The sequence below is a fragment of the Temnothorax nylanderi genome, unplaced genomic scaffold (genome assembly GCF_030848795.1).
Source record: "Temnothorax nylanderi isolate EJ_2023f unplaced genomic scaffold, tnyl_v1.0 TNYL_tig0003_pilon, whole genome shotgun sequence".
NCBI lineage: Eukaryota > Metazoa > Arthropoda > Insecta > Hymenoptera > Formicidae > Temnothorax > Temnothorax nylanderi.
In genome coordinates this window covers 725,323-745,393 of record NW_027249065.1, presented here as the reverse complement: position 1 = coordinate 745,393, position 20,071 = coordinate 725,323, and the positions used below count along the sequence as shown (strand labels likewise).

At 44.6% G+C, this 20,071-nt stretch overlaps 2 protein-coding genes across 5 annotated transcripts in view; one reads left to right on the top strand and one right to left on the bottom strand.

Moving 5' to 3' along the window:
- LOC139770897 (uncharacterized) overlaps positions 1–20,071 on the top strand; it is a 198,322-nt gene that overhangs the window by 111,336 nt on the left and 66,915 nt on the right. The gene's annotated exons all lie outside the window — the stretch shown is intronic.
- The window catches only part of LOC139770857 (LIM domain only protein 3), a 52,501-nt gene continuing 49,577 nt past the window's right edge, over positions 17,148–20,071 (bottom strand). For both annotated transcript variants that reach the window (XM_071703114.1, XM_071703124.1), the window contains exon 5: positions 17,148–19,784. In XM_071703114.1, the coding sequence (XP_071559215.1) occupies positions 19,629–19,784 (156 nt within the window). In that variant the 3' untranslated portion in view covers positions 17,148–19,628. The remainder of the gene's footprint in view (positions 19,785–20,071) is intronic.

Genomic DNA, 20,071 nt, shown 5'->3' with positions numbered 1-20,071 from the left:
AATTCGTGGTCGTACCACGTGAGCTACGAAAATGTAGAACACCTTTATCCCTTTTTAAGAAAATAAAACTTGGTCGTAGTATTCACGGTTATATTCGATGGCGATCATTTATAAAGACTGAAGCCAAGTTGTAGTAACAGTCTATTTGTTTCGATTATTTTTAAATTATATTCTTACTTATTATATAACCAAAATAAAAAAAAATAATTCGAGTCTTTATAAAAATGTAATAATTTTTATTAGATATTGAAACATAGTAAAAGATTTAAATTATTTTGTATAATCTTTTATTCTTAGTTGGTTTATTTATAGTAAACCAACTGAGTGTATTATATTCTCATGAATGTAATCGTCTATGCAAATACAATGTACCGTGAGATAGCCATTAGGAAGATTTCGTATTCACATCTAAAATTCGCGTAATTGCAACTCTTCTCTTTTTTCATATTAAGAAACAGCTTGCAAAATTTTGGAGATTTTAGAATTTTTTCCAGATATTAAGTCTGTTTATTGAATAACTGCGCTAATCGAAGGTTTAACGGACATTAACTGTCTCGAAAAAGATCGATGGAATCACCGGGGTTGAATGAAACCTGTAAATGCAATTTTTTTATTCAGCGACGTCCGTTAGCGCTAACGATTGTTAAATCACTTCTACTTTTAACGAACCATTAAAAATTGGCGGATCGTCAATTTCGCATTCGTTAACGAGAATTTCGGGAAGGTCGGTGAAATAGCCATTAGTAACAAAAGTCTACATACGTCTCACGGAGATATAAAAAAAGCGTTAAATCCATGAAAAAAAAAATTTTTTCCCGCGAGTTTCACAATTTTACTTTGCCATTTCGCATCACGCATATGAATGTAATAATCTAATAAATATCCATGTTTTGGGAACTAACTTCAGTCTCTTGGTAGTTAATACGTGTAGTGTCCGCGCGCGAAAGCAATTCTTTCGTGCAGTAACAGTAAGTAGTGCAGGTCAATCTCGTTTCCGCCGCGCCGCTCGTACGGCCCGGCCGGCCGACGTGTAACACCAGCGGTGTGTGCAAGTCGCGAACCTCCTTCTCCCGCCTTCTCTACGCGAGGCTGTACGTCCGGGCCTCCTCGGTAATCCTGAGTTATGGAGGATTATATCATCAATTTCGCCGACCAGGATCAGGTGCAGCGAGCACCATCGGCACAGCCAGGATATATCCGCGTATCTACACGAGACCTACAACCCCCCCTCCGTCCGCCCTCGTTCCCCGTTCTCCACTCATCGAGCACGTTAACTGCCACGCACCACCCTATTCCCGTCGACCCTTTCGTAATGCGTCTCGTAATGCGAGGCAACTTAACGCGAGCGCGCGCGCGCGCGCGCGCGCGAGGAGCGCGAACGTAAAAGTCGCGTCATATCCGAGCTTTGGTTGCTCATCACGCCGAATTCGGGACTCGCCGAATTGAATCGCTGATCGAACACGCGGGCGATAATTTAGCCGGAACGTAGCGATTACCGATATTTGCAGCTGATAAAATGTGATATAATGTCGGCCGGCTGATAACGTAAATGGTTAATAAAGCATAACGAGGCGACGGGCGCTGCTTATTAAAGCTCGACGCTGAGTGCCGCCAATGGAACGCGCGTTACTGATTACCGGATTCAAATGTAGTTAATTGCATGGAAAAATTATGGCACGTAATTAGTATAACAAAGTGTTAATATATCAGTATAGATAGGTGACGCTAAAACGTCAAAAATGATCGAACGATTATTTGGAGTTCTTTCACACAACGTTGACGCTAACATTCTCGAGCGTCTGTTAATTTCTGAAAGTATAAAAATTGCTGAATATCGATAAAAAGAGAAAAAACGATAATCTGACAGAGCAAACTGTGACAGGGAGAGGGGTGGGAGGAACGAACGTTCGTCGCGCGTTTCTACCTAAATATCTCGAAGGGGTAGGCAGGACAGCCGATACTGAAAATATAAATCCGCTAATATATTGAGAGATTAGCGTTTGGACAGTAGCTCGATAGTCCACCGGATCAGACCCACGCACCCGGCACCATCCCCCCATCTCTTCTCTCCCGAAAAGTCTTTTTTTTCGTTATTCCTTGCGCTTTACATCGATTGCATTTGTTTAACTACTGAATTTCTTGAACCACCGGCAGTTTACGAAAAAAACAGCGCTACATTGCGATGTGTACGAAGAATATTAAATAAATGTAATATTTTTCTCAAACTTTAGTAACAAGATTTACTTGTATAATATTGATTATAAAAAGTAACCTCCTGCTCTAATACAAAGATTATTTTTTCTCTCGTTTTTATTTGAAACTGTTAATTGTTTACGCGCGTTATCATTTTTTATCTACCCAATTCGTGAAATATGCACGCGACTCCCCTTCGCGTATAGCACGTGATCAACGCACTCGAGCTGGTTCGGGGGGGGGGGGGGGCCAGGAGAGAGGGCGTAAGTTAAGGGGTACACGGCAGCGTCCATTTTTTCTCGTAACAATAATTCGTCGTTATCAAATAACGACGCTCGCGTATGTTGGGCTCACCGTGCGAGCCGGCTTTGCCAAATGCCGCCGATAAATGCCGACGAAATAAAATTTTACTGCCGAATAATATCCGCGCGCGCGAGAGAGTTTGTCGCTATTGAATTCCCGGGCCGTTTCGTAACGCGCTTCTGCGGTGCCACCGAAGCCGCCTATTCCACTTTTCGCGCCATTTTATCGCGCGTATACACGGATTTCTACCGCCGATGCGATTCTTTGTCTTTTTTTAACCCGTTACTTTTACGTTCCCCTTCATTTCCAAAAGTAACGTCTCGTTATTTTTATTTTATTTTATTACGTTCATCGAAGAAGTACAATGACCAACTATCGGCCAATTTGATGCTATTAATTGATGCTATTAATTGATGCTATTATTAAATTCAACAGATTGGGATAAATTGCGACAAACAGCAATTTTTTAAATAAAGTAATAAAGGGATCTAAGAGAATAAAATCTTATGTATGAATTTTAATGAAAAAATTTTAATTTGAAATCTGAGGAAGTTTCTTAAAAATGTATGCTAAAGTTATTATCAAACGAAAATTTTGCGTTCGTATTTTTCCCGTTTTTACTCAGTCTACGCTCCAACGAATATGCTTTCAATTTCTTTTTCTTCTTTGCGCGTAACTTGTCTAACCCTAGTTGTATGTATTCCGGTGCATTTATCTCTTCAAGTTCGGTCATCCTCGTCTTCGTAGATACTGTAGCGCAGAATGGAGTAGCAGCACAGTGTACCGAGAATAATGTTAATGAAATACAGATACGATCTCCGCGCGGGGAGCGTTCGCCGTCAATGGCGAACTATTGTCGTCGTGCATCCGAGCTCCTCCTCTCGAACGTCGGCGCTGTTAAACGCGCGCGTTCGCCGGCACGATTTTAAGAAGCGCGTCGTTTCCCTTCCGATCGTTCGCGCCGACGAGCACGATGCGTTCGTCGAGCCGAGATGGTGAGAAATAACGGCGGGGAAACGTCGGAAATGGAAGACCAAAGTCGCGCGTGCACCGCGATGACGGGGTCAATAGTTTCGCCGACGCCGATTTACACTGGGGAGAGCGTCTGCTAAATAACGTGTAAACCACCGACTCCGCGGGCTCGATACGAGAAGGTTACGAAGCTACCGCCCGCGCGATAAGGAATGCGCGATATTCGCGAACTATGAAGATCGCGGCATTTAATGGCGCGCGAGTGCCGACAAGGGAGGAAAGTATTCGCGAAAATAACGCGATAGATCTGATGGCGGAGCAGCCAAATCGTGCATGGTTTTACGATTGGCGTCTTATTCCGAGCGCTTTGAGTTGTTTTTTTTCTTTTTTTTTTAGCAGAGAGTTAAGTTGCAGATAGAAATCGCGTCGTAAATCTGTCTGAAATAATGCATTTGAAATCGTCGTTACAGCAACAGAAATCGACTATAATTGTGTCACTTATATGTCACGTCGTTCTGCAGAGGGAAGGAGCCAGAGTTCCCCCGTTTCTTTCTGCGCGGAGAGTCTCGATTCAACAGTCGCGTAAATTATTAATAATGCAAAATTAGCACTCGCCGTTACGTTCCGCCTGGATAATAAACGTCAAGTCGCGTAGTGGTTCAACCCTCGGTAAGAGAAAGTCGCTCTCCTCCCATCTCGAGAACGCACTGACTCACTGACTGATTTTTTCAAAAGCAGTCTAATTAAGGGGTGGCTGACACAAAACGTTAATTAATGCACTCAAAAACCAAGTGCCATTAAAGGAAGAAAGTGGAGTGAGGAAGTGACGGCGGCAGGGGTGGCCGAAGACTAGCAAGAGAGAAATTACTGGTGCGGGTGCCGCACGTAAAGCACGAGCGAGACGTCGCGTTGCTCGCGATATGTTCCGAAGAGAGACGCCAACACCGTTTCCGAGCGAGAGGTAAGAGACAAGAGATAGGGATAAAGATTATACAGGGTGTCTCTCAATCCTCATGCCAGTGAAAGGAGAAAACGATGGTGCTAGCAATCCAATATTAAAAATTTTGATTCTCATGAATTAGACTTCGAAGTTCAGAAATAATAAAAACTTCGGAACTTTACCATCAAAATTTCACAATCGTAAACCATGCCTTATGATCAAAACGTCTCATTGTGTTTATAGTCTTTTAGAATTATATCGACAGATAAAAGATAGCAGTGCGCTGCACGTCTAAAATATTTTGCAATAATTTATTATTTCGTTGTTAATCTGTACAAAATAACTAACGTAAATTAGTAACAATCTTGATAGATTATTCACTTAAATTTTACTTACTTCGCGAACATCTCAATTTTTGCATGCGTACGATCGCATCTGAGGGTTTAATATTAAATGGCATGATTAAAATTTTAATACAAGATTCAAGAGCATTATCATAATGTTTAATGTTGAAAATTAGGAAGTGATTGAGAACAGTTTTTAATCGACTTTTCAAGAAAAATCTCATTCGAAAATTCGTCCAAGAATCAGCATTCCACATCCGCAATCCACGCACAATTTTGTAGAACACCCCGTGAATAAAGAAGGTAGAAAGAGAGAAAGAGGAGAGGAAGAAAGAGAGAGAAACAAGGAAGAGAAGGAAAGGGGCTTAAAAGTTGAAGCGAAAGCGCCAGTAGACACAGCCCGCTCGGAGCGGACGAAAGCAACCAGCAGGCAATTCCTAACGGGTGGAAAGATATGCAAATGTGCGCAAGGGAGACTGCCATGGGTAATGTCTGCCTACCTGGGCCGTAGCTGGGCGCAATAATCATTAAAAACTAAAACGCGTGTTCCTATCCCTCCGCTCTGCGCCTCGCGCGAGCGAGGAGAGCGGAGCGGAACGGAGCGATGGGAAGAGGAGCCGGAGCGGCGCGGCGCGGCGCGTCGACCGAGGGACCAAACTTGGGTCGAGCTTAGGAAGTTGGAGCTCTCGGGGAGGAAAGCTCCCGTGCGCAGGGGCTTGGCGCTAATTTCGCAGTCGTGCGGCGAGGGTAGCGCGCCGTATCGGAATAGGGTACCTTTGGGAGTGTCGTAGGTATGTACGTACGCGTATACGTACCCATAAGAGCGAGAGATCGATTATGAATGTACGTCGTTAGGCGGTTTCTTCGACGTCCCGACGTGCGTGCGACGTAATATAATGCTGAGATAAATACGAGGCGAAGGAAAAAATAATGATTTAAATCCCGCGATGTTTTTCTGAGGCGATTAGAAAAGTTATAAGGAGATTGGAAAAAAATATGAGAAAGCAAACTGCACGTTTCAGGCAATTATGCGAATCAGATTGAATCAGATAGCGATATATTTAGCAAAGCTAAAGACGTTTCGAATAGTTGAATCAATGCAATCGTTTGTAAAGAAACGAGTAAGTTTTCCAGTGCTATATCCTTACGAAAATCGAAGGAGATCTTCGAGATTATAAATTGTATTTCTAAGTGCAAACATAGATCAAAGCTGATCTACACTACAATCGCAACCGCATGATCCGAAATAGACGGATGAGGTGAAGCTGAGTTAGCTCAATGTTGGAATTAATAGAGGGAGAAACAGGAATACGCGCTCTTCTAGCGCTTTGGAAGAACCATTAGCTCGATTAAATGATTAAGCGACGCTGTTAGCGATTTGCTACTAATTAGATCGACGAAAAACAGACGACAGTTACGAAAATCATGATTACCTATGCAGCTTACTATTTTTGTGTATAAAAAAATAGAAATATAATTTTTTTTCTTTCTCTCGCTTTCCCGAATTTGTATCTAGTCCCTTCTGGCATTACTTTTTCAGGTATTTCTTTAAAGAAAAATGTGTCTCTATCAGCATGTTGGCCATAAGAAAGGGTTAAAAGCTCGTGCGAGCAAGTCCAGAGTTTCAGGATCGAAACGCGGGAACGCATCGGCCGAAGTACTAAAGCGGCCAGCTCCCGGGGAACTTCATTTAAGAGTCCTTGTTTATAAACTGAAACAGGACGCGGCGGAATATAATTCCGCTTCTAATTACCCAGAGTGCTTTGCTTCTTTCACGGAAACCAGGCCGTCCTACTCGCCGCCGGCCGTGGGACCGACCGGCAAAAGTTTCGTCCGGCAGAGGAGGTCGACGATAATGGGAAAATTCGATCGCGCGCTGGTCCAGATCGGACGATTGCACTGCAACCGGCTCCATAAGTAAAAACCTAATAAATAGCCGGAAAAAGGACAGAGACACGGGCGATGGGGAGCGAGCTAGGAGGAGCAAGAGAGAAGGAGAGAGAGAGAGAGAGAGAGACAGACGAAAGGGGCGCGCGGATAGGGGGTGAAGAGTCCCTGATAATTAAGACCGTTAAAGAGAAAACGAGCGAGCGAGAGGCAGAGCGGCCGCTTTCTCGGTCGGCACGGTACATCCTTGCATCCTCGAGATAGCTAATTAATTTAATTACCGCCTTCGCCAGATTTACCTCCCGGCTTGCTGCTGCTCGCCGCCGCGCCGCGCCGCGCCGCGCCAACACCCGCCGCACCATTCTCTGGTCGACGAGAGCGATTCACGTTTCACGGCTGCGGGATAACAATTCGCCCGAAACTTGCGCATCGCCAACCACCCGGGTTAATTCGACTCAGTTATGGGTATATAAGGTACTCCATTTTCGCCGATAAATTTTGTACGACAAAATTGCGGGGAACGGTATATTTTTATTTTTTCACGTTGAATACGTGTCACTAACGTATTCACAGATTTTAGATTTATATTTGTATAAAAATATATATATGAAGACACTATCAATTTTTGGCGATTTCTGCTGAAGAATGAGAATACCTTCACTCCGTGAAGTATATAGAATAAATTGTTTTACCTGCATGGATATTTCGAAAATAACAACATTAAATTTGGAAGTTATTTTATTCGATTTCGACCTGCACAGAAAGCCGTGTATTTTCATCAACATCTCGAGATCGATTTTTCACCGCGTTACCGCGCTACCTGACAAAGTAAAAATGCAACCGAAGCATCCGAGACGAGCGATTGGTATTTCGAGTGAACGCCCATGGCGCGTACAGGATCGTATAACGAGCCGTAACGGCCTGGGCAGGACCGGCCCGTTAAATTTAATGTTTATCGACGATAGCGGCCGTAAAATTTAATTAATCTAAAACTGATTATGAGCAGCGGGATGGAGGCAGAACGCTGATTCCATCGGCGGCGATCGGCCCATAAGCCCCGCGGATGGCTAACCATAACCCTTCGAGTACATTTTACTTCACTCCGCGGACCTGACACGGCAGACGGCGACCGGGATAACGATTTGATCGGTTCCCCACTATCGCGAGAGGTCTATTTCGATTTAATCCATGTGATCTTTACACGGAACGATCTACGGCGACTCCCGCGTACGCATTTACGTTCCCAGGTTGATTAAAATTTACAGAAATTGTCTTACGCACTGGTCCCGAAATCTAAAGAATGCGAATGGCTTGCGTAGCGCGATGATAGATCGAATTGAGTCGCCACCGTTTCGCCTCTTACTAATTCCGGCGGCCTACCAGCCATAATGTTCCCCAACGCGCTCCCCGGGGTGACATGAAAGCGTTCCCTTTAACGACAACGAATCGAGCCGCAAGATAGGCGATAATCTTACCGCGATTACGCTAAGGAGACCGAATAATTACGTGCGGGCAATTCGATTTTAGGCCTCGGTCCCTCGGTCACGATAAAATATCCTCGATGTCTCGCCTCTCGTTGTCAACTGATAAAACGTCCAGAGTCTAGCGGTATCGTCTTAATCAATCTACGCAATCGTATAATTGTTAGAGAATTTCAAATAGGATGATAATTAGTTTTACAATTTCGATAACACCTACGTGGATTTTACTACAATGGAGCAGTCCGTTATAACGTGATCGTTTGAAAGCTAAAAGTTCCGAGCTACGATAAATTCGATCATTTTCTCGAACTGACAAAGCGCATTTCACGCGACTAACTCTTGCCGGCCAGATGCGAAAAACTTGGCGAAAGCGCCGGCACGTAGCGGGTGTTAAAATTAACGACGCAGTAACAAAGTATTGTAAGACTCCGGAGCCACGTGCTCGTGCCGTACATGCAGTTTACACCGGACTAGACCGAAGTCCGACGTAAAGGACGACGTTAGTACCGAGCCGCTTCGCGGTGATCAAAATCAAATGTTTTGAAGTAGCCGGAGCCGCGAACGCGAGCGGAAAATCTACGAGTGGAAGGGACTCGAAGTGAATAGACACGTCCGGATCGCGGTGGCGGTGCTTCGAATCTGACGGGCTCGTAAGCCGTTTGCCCTTATCGCCCATCGTCCGTTAAGAGCCCTTGGGTACACCAGAGGGATACGCACGCCTCGTCGAAGACAGAGGAAACGAGGTATTCCAGGATCGTTAAGGACACGAACTGCAAGAAACAGCGAAACGTGCACCCGCGCGCGATAGCTATAGTTCGAGAGCCGAGGTTCTAAGCACACGTCTCCGAAAATTCCGTCTACGTAGTAACGCAGACGACGAGCTTATTTCCACGATGGATTTGGAATCGATTTTATCGTCCTGGTTGGAATACTTTGTTATATCTTTGCAAGTGATACGGATAACTTCTGCATAGCGACGGAAATAAAAACCGATTGTCTCTTAACTCGCTAATATGCGACGCATTAAACTTGAATAAGTGCGGATATACATTTGCGATAAAACAGCCGCGAGGAGACGCGGAAAAGAGAAAAGAGCGGGAGAAAAAAATTCGTCGTTCGAGGAAGAAGCAGCGTGGCGGGGCGGGAGGAAATGGAAAATGCGGCGAAAATCTCGAAGCAGGTGACAGTGAAAAAGTTCGAGCGACCATTTGGATTGTAATACGCGGTAATGCCGGTACTTAGCGGAGTATAAATAAGCGTTAAATCCGTGCTTAGGAGCCTTAATCTGTATTTTTTCCCGAGATGCTTGCCGGAATATATTATCACCCGAGGGACCTTATCGCGGATGGCGATAATGGTGCTAACGCGCGCATATATATGTACTTGAGTATATATAACGGCGGGAACTTCTTAAAGGAATAGGCAAGCAGCGGAGTCCTCCTCTTGTGGAAAATCTCCCTCTTCCGGCGTATCCATTCTATCGAGCCTAATACGAGAGCCTTCGTAAACAGTATTAATGTTCCGCCAGAGCATTCAGCATTCTTATTCTCCAATAGAGACCCATAATTTCTTCCAAACTCTCCAGGAGAAAATAATACCTTCGGAAAATTAAAAGCTATAAGAGGGTCCAAATCACGAATGTGAGTATAGAGTAGAGGTAGAGGAGTGACGCGCATATTTCTATGATTCAGAATTGTATGAAACTTATAACTCCCCAGACAATACACTTATCTAAAAGATGTCTCAAAGACAGTTTTAGAAACTTTGGGAGATTCTTAGAATTTTAGATAGTCTTCTAGATACTAATTATATTCTCCTGACACTATATAAATTTTCGCGATTTGAAATCCTTAATTTTTTGAAATATTAGATAAATATGTAGTCTTATCTAATAACAATAACTGTATAAAATTTTCGACATATAAATATTAAATTGTCGTTATTAAAATTATGTATACATTAAGTTATTCACATATCGAATTATCACAAGTTCTGGTAATGAGAAGCAGTCGCGTATTTTCCAATATAATACACGAGATTTCGTCGACGAGATGCGCTATAGATTTAAGTTCGGAACGTGACGCGGGAGGTGACCCACGTTGGTTGCTAACGACCGTCGCCAGACCGGGGTTGTTAACTGCTGCTGGGTTCGGTCGTCCCGGTGGATGTGGTGTCTCTTCCACGTGGGAGCGAGGTTCCGCGGGGGTGAATGAGAGGGTGGAAAAGAGCCACCAGGTCGGAGACGGCGGGGAGAGGAATGGCTAAGCTATTCGGAACAATGTCTTGTTAGGCGGTTTGCTTTGAGGTAATCGCCGGGAAGAGCCCGGCAGTCGTTAGACTTTCCCTCGCGGACCTGTTTGTTTCGCGGATAATTGCCCACCGATACTCGACTCTAGTCCCTCGTAAAATCCGTGAACGGTCTTCCCCTCCCGCCGTCTTCGGGGTTGAAGGAACAGTGACGAATGGTCGGACGGATAAGCGGAGCAAGGGAGAACGAAGAACGCGAACTACCGTTCACTTACAGACAATAAAGTCTACGACAGGAAGTTAGGTTTTCGTGCTGTGATGCAATTGTCTGGTGAAATAGAAATATTTAATTCCTGAAGAGCGCATTTAAAAAGAGAAAGAAAAAATAAACATTTTTTAAAATGTCTGGAATCTTTTGTCAATATTAATTTAAATATTAATATTGTTACTTATATTATTTAATGTGCTAATCAGAATTTTCAATATAAAACGATAAAATAAATGGTCTTAATTTTGGATCTTTACTTTGTTTTCACGGAACATGTTTGCTACGGAGAATCGCACTCGAGAGAAGAAAACTTCTAAATGATTTGAAGGCCTAAAAGCGTTTATACATCATAATATCGAATGCATAATACTGCCTCGGTTTTCGAGAGAACTCGATGGGTTTCGAGAACTTCCGTCGAGAGACCATTACGAAGCGGCATAAATACTCGGTCGCCAGACTTCGGCGCTTAAGTGGCGAGACAGTTAGCGCCGTCGAGACTATTAATACGCATCGGTAGATCGTTAGTCCGTATATATTCCCGAAGGTAATATTCTTAGTTTGTCTCGCCAGCCCGTATCCTCGCGCGTGAGATCCTTCGCAGCAGCTACCAAACGGTTATCCTCGCTGCGATACAGTTCCTACGCCGCGAATGGTACTTGGTAATACGATAAACGAGACTTCGGAGATTTGGAGTAAGGAAGTTAGTCTTAACGTCCCTTCTTCCTGCTTACGCGTGATTATCCGGCCGACATGATAATTCTATTCAAAGGCATATAAACGAACAATAAATTTCAATTCTCGATTAACTCTCTATTCTGTGTATCTCTCGCGTCACATCCTTCAAATTTGCATTTTTAACATGATTTTAGCCAATATTTTTATTTTTTTCATCTTGTACAAATTTTACTTTCTCTTAAAAATGAAAGACTGATAAATCCATAGGATTTAACAATGTTAGATTTAATATCAATTGAACTGTCGCATTTCAGAAAAAATGAATCGAATAAGTTCTGATAAAATAGAACAGCAAGCTCTATTGTAGATCCATTTTACTTCAGCAATTATTTATAGTTTATTTATATGCAAACTCAATGTTGAATTGTCCCAAATCGAATTCACGTTTGGATTTACCTCGAAAATATTTTACGATAGGTCTGAGACGGCCCGTACAATATGACCAGTAGTATATATTATGACGAAAATTGTTGGACAATTACAATATACATTTATAGGCTTACGCGATCGAAGCTCGCATAATTATAATTTTCTACAAGCGCGCGCGCTCGCGGAAATCCGGCAAACGGAATATTACAAGCGTCGAGCATGTAGCTCGGACTTCATCACTGATTTATGTAACCGCAATATAACGATGCTATTATATCGGACATAGAAACGCATCGTTGCTGCATTGATTATCAGGAAATAGTATGCAACGATTTAATATGTACATCGTTCAATCAGTCTCTCTCGCGTGCGCAGCAATTATTTCCACATTATTCTACATCGTATATCCCGTTGTTGTGTTCTGTCTAAGTCTGCACATATGCCGATATATACCGATAGATTAACTATAGCGGCGCTGCCATGATCGACATAAACATATATAATAAACATGTTTATTAACCCTTTGATGTATTATCAATTTTCACCTTATACGATAGTGTCGCACAATGCAATTCAATAATTATCAAATGTTCATATCACTTCAAATCTCAATACGTTAATATTTGCAAAATTATAGGCCAATATTTGTGAAATAACGCATCTGACAGATGTGTGCATCGCTGACCGGGTGTGGCTTGTATTATTTTTTTCCATCCTACCGTGAGAAAGTTGAGAAACATTAAATCGCGAAGTTATCGGAGGCGTGCGGTCGCGATCGATCTTCGCGATGTGCTCCCGAAATAAAATCTCGCTCGCGATCTGCGTCACGAGCCGAGGTGGACGAAATCAGGGCACGAAAAGCGCGAAAAACGCGAGATTCCGTAAATAATTTGGCGGGGCGCAGGCGTCGGACGTCGCGCCGTGGCGCGATGCAACGCGAAAACGCAGGGACAGCCGATATCGAAAGGGCGAGGGGAGGAGAGGTGAACCCAGATCGGAGATCCCGTGTCTGGGATAAGGGAGCGCGAGGGAGAAGGACGACGACAGACGGCCATTAATAAAGCGCGAAATCCAACGGTCATGCGCCAATCAGCGACCGTGACAGTAGCCACGACGTAACAAGTATTTCCCATCAGCGCATTCCGCATGCAAGGATCGCTATCCCGGATCGCAAAACGACCTCTTCTACCGTTGATTAGCGGCGATGCGCGCGGCCCGTCCTTTTTCCGATCTCGTCCCGGGATTAACCGGGCCAAGTGCCGACGCTCGAAGCTCGGCATCGAGAAAGAGCATTCGAAAATATGTATTTACATATACTGTACAAATATCATTTAAAACCATCATATGATTTTTATTATTGTATTTTTTTAGCTGCAGCTTCTATAGCTACATTAGAAGCAATCTTTCCTTATCGAAAATATCATGAAAGTTCGTTTATCACATATTTTTACTTTTTGATATTATATATCTTTGTAACTAAGCAAATTAAAATTATATTATATTATATTAAATATAATTCTATTATATAATCCACTTGTAATTGATCCATACTTCCATTATTTAATCCTTCTTTTGAAAAGTGCGCTAAGACCTCTATTTCTAATAATTGATTACTGGACAGAGTTCGAAAGAGAGAATACTTCGACATTTTCGTTGAGAAAAAATCAATCTCAGATCGGCCAAGGACTATGTGATTTTGGTACCGTCTGTGTCGAAGGAAGTAAATTTAGAGGTGTCGCGACACAATTAGAATACCGCAGACCGTATCGACCCGAATCCATCTTCCACAAGACACAGTTGCCTCCTGTTATTCGGTTCTTCGAGAAAAGGTCACAGACGGGCGCTTCTGAACGAGAAATTGACGACCAAACAGCCCTCCAAATAGCCCAGAATCTCCTTTTCGAAATTTCCCTCATAAACTTCGCTGCGTTCTCCTCTCTATGCTATCGTCGTATCGCTATATTTACCACCAGCCACTCGGCATCCCCGATTTTCCCCGCGCGCCCACGCACGCGTGTACACACACGTGACAATACCACGACACACCCTAAATATCGAAGTAGATTTCCCGTGCCTTTTTTGATATGATTAATGCTTCACTCTCGGGAGATAAAAAGTGAACGAAGGAAGGGTAGGAGGGAGGGGACGAGGGAGGAAAATGGTGGGACGCGAATGAGAAGGTCGGCTCAGGAAGCGGGGTAGAAAAAGTAAACAACGGGAGAACAGAGGAGATCGCGATGGAAGATTGGCTGCGAGGAATATGAAAGGACGTTAATTTATATCAAAATTACAAAATTATTGCTTATAAGATAAGACAATTTTTAATTGTCTATTAGAAAAATTTTCCTTGGGATTTTTTTCTATTCTCTCAATCGTACGGTATCTAATTCCGCACTATAACATCTTCTAAATTCATTTTTGAGGATAAGAAACGAGGCGAGAATAAAAAATGTCAGCGAAAGAAAAGAAGGAGAAAAGGAAAGTGAAGAGGAGAGGGGAGGGAAGGATCATCGGTGAGGGTTGCGGGGTGCGCGAAGAGGGAAGGGCACGACGGAGGAAGAATTGCAAGAGCGCGGTGAGAAGGGGAACCGTTTGCGGGGGCCGTCGGTGGTCGGCCGTCGTACGCTGCAAATCCCCGTCAACCGCATTCAATTACGATGTTATCGCGAATACAGATGACGGTTATTTCCTTCGGTACACCCTATACATAACGCGCGGCCCTACGGCGTCGACTCCCGCACCCGAACCAAAGGCCGTGGAGGCTCTCTGTCTGTGTGCACGGCCTTACGTACTAACGACCAAACCGTGTGATTGTTTCAGGATGTTTCAGAACACGGCTTCTGAAACTCGATTTTCGCCGACGATATTAAGCGATTCCCTCACTCCCTCCCTGTCTCGATCCGCTCTTGAACGTTCATCTCGAATGAAATTAATTTTTTATTGGAAAAAATATAACGATTACCAAGTAGAATCGAGATAAGTAGATATTTTATAAAAATTCTCTTTAGGTTGATGAAAAATAGATTATTCTTTATTTAATATTTACTTACTTTGAAGTCTTGATGTGATCTCCGAAGGACTGCTGGTTGCAACTTAAATACATATAACTATGTCTTAATAAATTTTTGTAGTATTATATTAGCAAAATATTCTTTGCTTTTATGCAAAAAGTATATGTTCCTGTTTCTCCTATTCCGTATTTTATTGTTTACACCTAATAAACCTAGGGATATTCAGTTTTGCAATTATTATCGCGCTACTTCGACAATACGCCTTCGAACTTCGATTCGATGAATTCGCCTCAGAAGGTAGCCCCAACGTTCTGTGTTAGCTTCTTAATGTTTTCAAGACGATAAAACTTGAAATACGACTACCGGTCGCGGCCAAGATCTCGTTCGCCCAGACCGAGAGAGGATGTGCGGATCATAACCGAGGTGCATCCTCGCGTACATCCCGTTGCAATCGTCTCCAAGAAAATCTTTACAAACTCGCGAGACACTCAACGTTCAGGACTTCATTATATCTACAACATGCTCGGAAGGACGGGGGATGTTCCTAGCAAAAGAATGTCGATACGAAAGGAACGCCAGCGGAGATGCCTTGAACAGGCAAAAAAATAGATGAAGTAGATTAATTGGAGTCTTTCATCTTTTTTTTTTTACTCCCTCTCTCTTTCTCTCTCGCATGCTCGAAACAAACACGTGCTAGGAGGCAAGCAGCGAAAAGAGAGATGAGAAAAGAAAGAGAGAGGGTGCCAGAGGGGCAAAGGCGGTGGAACGGCAGGATGGCCCAGGGGCGAGCTTTTTGCCGAACACATAATGCATAGCGAAGGATGACACTCTTATCTCGTGATCTTTAATTCCGTGAGTCGCCGCGAGGGGGTTGCCGCCGCGTCGTCATTTGTCGGTTGCACTACGACGGAATCGGGAGATGGACGAAGGGGGGGTAGAAAGGGAAAGGACGGGACCGCCGTCCGGGCGGGATAAAACCGCCACCGCTGTTAACATCGCCGGTCGGATACGAGAGGGGGGGGGGGGGTTGGAAATTGCCTTGGCTGATTTCATTTCGGGCCAGATTATTTTAAGGGGTTCTATTCTCCCTTTCGTTCCTAGTCTCGCATCGCCCTTGGCCCCCGCTCGCGTCGCCGCCACCTCCGTCTGCCTTCGACGTGATTAATGCGACTCTGGACGTGGACGGTGACGGTGGTGGTGGAGGCGGTGATGGTAGTGGTGCTTGGCTGTAGTGGTGCTGGTGGTAGCGGCGTGGTTCGAGGGTCGAGATGACGAGTCGCGGCTACTCGCGCGACGTCGGATTAATTCGCCCGAGCACGCACCGGAAGCGAGCCGAGATTGTTAACCCCTTCCGGCCCGAACGCATTAAAGTTGGATATTATTTTTGATAGGATCTTCGCCGATGAATTGCGTGGAGTACGAATTAAAACAACTTATGGGCCGTTCCCAGAAAAATTAATTAAAGTCGACTGGGCCTCCTAATGCTATCTTCGAACTGCATCGCGTAATTTATTACAACGTGAAGTTTATTAACCCGAAAGTGTGATTTTTAACTGGAAAAAAATCAATAGCGTTACGTGCTCGATGTAATTACACACACAAACACACACATTCTCTTTCTTTCTCTCTCTAATCGCGAAAATAGTAGAATCCATCAAACAAAGCGACTTCGTGATGTTTGCGTTGTCATAAGTTTTGACCGAATCATTAATTACAATGTATTTCACTAAACTGAGCGACCGAGTTTTTTCACCACGAACGGCGGATGTAACGGCGTGACGCAACCGATTACGAATCACTCGGCGCGCAATTCTAAAAATGAAACACAGCCCATCGAGCGAAACGACCTCGTAACGCAATCGCAGCGGCATAAGTTTTCAGTTATGGGCTCGCTTCCGCGCCGTAACGGAGCCGCCCGGCGTTTTCGAAGGCGCGTATCCGCGAGTTTTAAGGAGTTCCACGTCCCATTATAAAGTCTTCACCGCGCATAATAACATTCGGCTCCGCGGGCTGGCGGGCATTAGGGAAATCGCGTTTCCACCCTTCTCGTATTAGCTCGGCGCCACGCGAGAGAGCGTCGGCTACCGTCTTTCCCCTCTTAACCCCTCCTGCGTTCCTTCCACCCTGTGGAATCACGCATTGAATAGGGCCCTCGATCAGATCTGGTGAACTTTTCATATGTCGGGACTTACCTCAATTTCGATTCCTCGTGGCACAGCAAAAAGACAGATCGCTGGGTGGGAAAAGGGACGAAGGAGTTGAAACTGAGGAGAGTGTGATGGCGAAGGTGAAGAAGGCGACGTCCCGGTCGCGGAACGTAGGATCTGCCGGTATGTCGGAGTCGAAGTCGCAGATCCTTCCGACTGGAAATGAAAAACGCTCTTGGAATACACCAGGTTGTATTTATAAGAATGTTATATTTTCTCGGTAGTAATGGGAGCTTCTGCCTCCCCCCTCGCGAGGGATAGGCGGTCGTTAATATTATTAATAGAGCCCTAGGTAAGTGATATTATATACAGATGGATAAAAAATGGGAAAGTGTCGTCCCCTCTCTTCTCTGTCCTACGTAGGGAGACAATGTCCTTTGCGCCCCGTACTGCTTGCCTCTGTCGTCCGACCTGTTCCCCTCCGCCGTGTCGCAGGACCTTTGTACTAACGCGGTGCGACAGTCGTCGGGTTCGATCCGTTGTTCCTCGATAATTTACAAGTGTTCGATGTAAACTAATTTCCCGTTACGCGTACTTTCTCTCAGACTCCGCGCACATTGCGTTAAACGGATAAGTGATCACTTCGTTCGAATTCAGAGCAATTTTAATTGTCATTTTTAGATAATTGCAACAACAATGTTCAATCCCATTCAGGATTAAAAAACAAATTTGCATAAACAAATTTGTAATATGGATCACTAATTCATATCCACGAGATAAAAAGTGTCACTGTTGCTAACTATGATATGGAACGAGAAGAGAAGTGTTATTTTCGCGCGCAACCGGCCGCGAACGAGAGAAAGCCCGGATGTAACGCGAGAATGAGACGGACCGGTATTTCCGGCGTCGCGGGAAATTGCTCACAGTTAATAGCGTTACGAGCTCACAGTTAATAATGCCGCGGCGGTAAACGCGGCAGAGAGCGTTTCCGCCGGTCTCCTTTCTGGCTCCGTATGATTACGAATGTATGCCGTTTGGCGTTTGGTATAGATAAGCGCCGCCTGTATTTTTGGCATTAAAGCGTTAAAGCTAAGTGACTAAGCCCCTCACTCTGCTCCGATGGGAGCTCGCGACTCTCGGACAGTGGCGGATTATGGAATACTTAAAAGACCTCAGCCAGTAAATCACTTTAAATCCCTCTATTTCGCTATCGTCAATGAAAATTTAAAATTATGATAAAAATAGTATTATCAACGAATGAAAGTTAGTAAAATGTTTGAGAGTAATATGCTTTATCGTTTTGCGAAACCGCCCGAATAGGTTTCGGAGGCCCCTAAGCGATAATCCGCCGCTGCTCTTCACCGTCGCGAAGACTCGCCGACGGATGAAGCTTACGAAAAATAATTCGTCGTGATGCGTCGGGCTGTCTAAAACTGAATCTTTCCGCGGCGCTCGTTCCGAGGGGTTCTTAACCTAATGTCGTTAATTAATCTTTGGTATCGGCTGTCGCGTGAGCCGATCGCGCGTCTGACTCGCGACGTAACACATATAACAGAAATTTCAGGAGACTAGAAGGGCCACGAAGAAGAATTCAACCGGTGCTATGAGGCGACAGAAAATTTAGGACATTAATTTTTCAGACCCGAATATCCCGAAGAGAATCGGGTGGTATCGCGCTCCCCCGATTCTCCAATTTCGAAATATAAGATGACTGTCGTCTTGCTTCCTTTCCCTTTCGTGGCTGCCCACGCTCGGCCGGCTGTAAAACGGGAGAGATCGTGGGACTATGGCACGTGTTACAGAACCCCTCGCGTCTCCTTCGCTCTCGCTAAGGTTCCCTCTCCTTTCGAATCCGGCGTTCCTTATACGTCCTTACGCGTGGACGACGGCGGTATCACGAGCGGGACAAGAGTCATCTCGATGGGCGTGCGTATACTGGTAATTGTTTCGTCCTCTCTCACTCTCGCGGAGTCGAATACGACACAGATATATTTACAGGCGACTCCGCCGCACGCACGCACAGACACACGCGCACGTAATTTTCGCACTCTCGCGCGGAACCACATTCGCTCCCATCACGCTAGAGAAATATATCTTACACGAATTATCTAATTTATCCTTGTGTGTGTGTCGGGTGTCGTATCGTATCTTACAAGACGCGTACGTGCATCAGCAAACAACGCAAAAGTCTGAGAGATACCTGAAGAACGTCTGGAGAATTTTACGACGTCATTTAAACGTTTGCGTTGCCCGGGAGGAGTGTGTATGTGTGTCTATGCTCGTGTATTAGTGTACGTATCTGTATGTACCTGTATGCCTGCGGTAAATACGGTGTGCCGGGCTCCAGCTCACGCCACACACACGTGTCCTACACTGTATTAACATTATCTTCCGTTAAATTTGTGTCCATTTTCCACGATCACAGTGATTCCAATCTCCAGACTCGTCACTTTGTCCTCGAAGCCTCGGATTCCACTTCGGAGTCCCAATTCTTCGCGCGTTTGACGTTTCCTCCCCCTCCCCCCGTCTACATCTCGCCCGTTCTCTCTATCGTCCACCCATCCACCCCTTTTTTGTCCATCTCGTCATTCTCAGCGGTGCAACGTATACCTTTCTCCCCCTTTTCCGCTGTCCGCAATCCACGATTACATTCCACGAGCGAAGAGAACCCCCGTCGGCTTTAGTAACCGCTGAGACACCTGAGCTTCTTCAGAGGCGGCGAAGCCTCGTTTCAGCTGGTTGGCGCCTGCATGGACATCGGGGGTGGCTTCACGGGCCCGAGGGCGGGCCCGGACAGACCGTTGTTGTTCATATCACCCGGCGCCCTCGGTCCGCCGACCCCTATAGTCGTCCCGTTCATCGTCGGCGTGCCGCCTGACATTTGACCCTGAAGTCATAAAAGGTTCGCGAGATGTGAGACATTACTCTCACGTTGCAGCAGCAATCATCGCGAGCCTCAATTACTACAAATTATAAGGAGAAAGGTATATATCTCTCTCTCTCTCTTGCACGAAAAAATTACAACGCTTATATAAAGATGTATTATAATTATTAATAAAATGAAAAAATAGACTATGGAGACACATAATATTTCATTTACCCTGCTACTTTAGAACATTATTAATTTTTATTTGCGCTCGCATCGCGAATTTATCCCCGAGTTTACTTTATCAA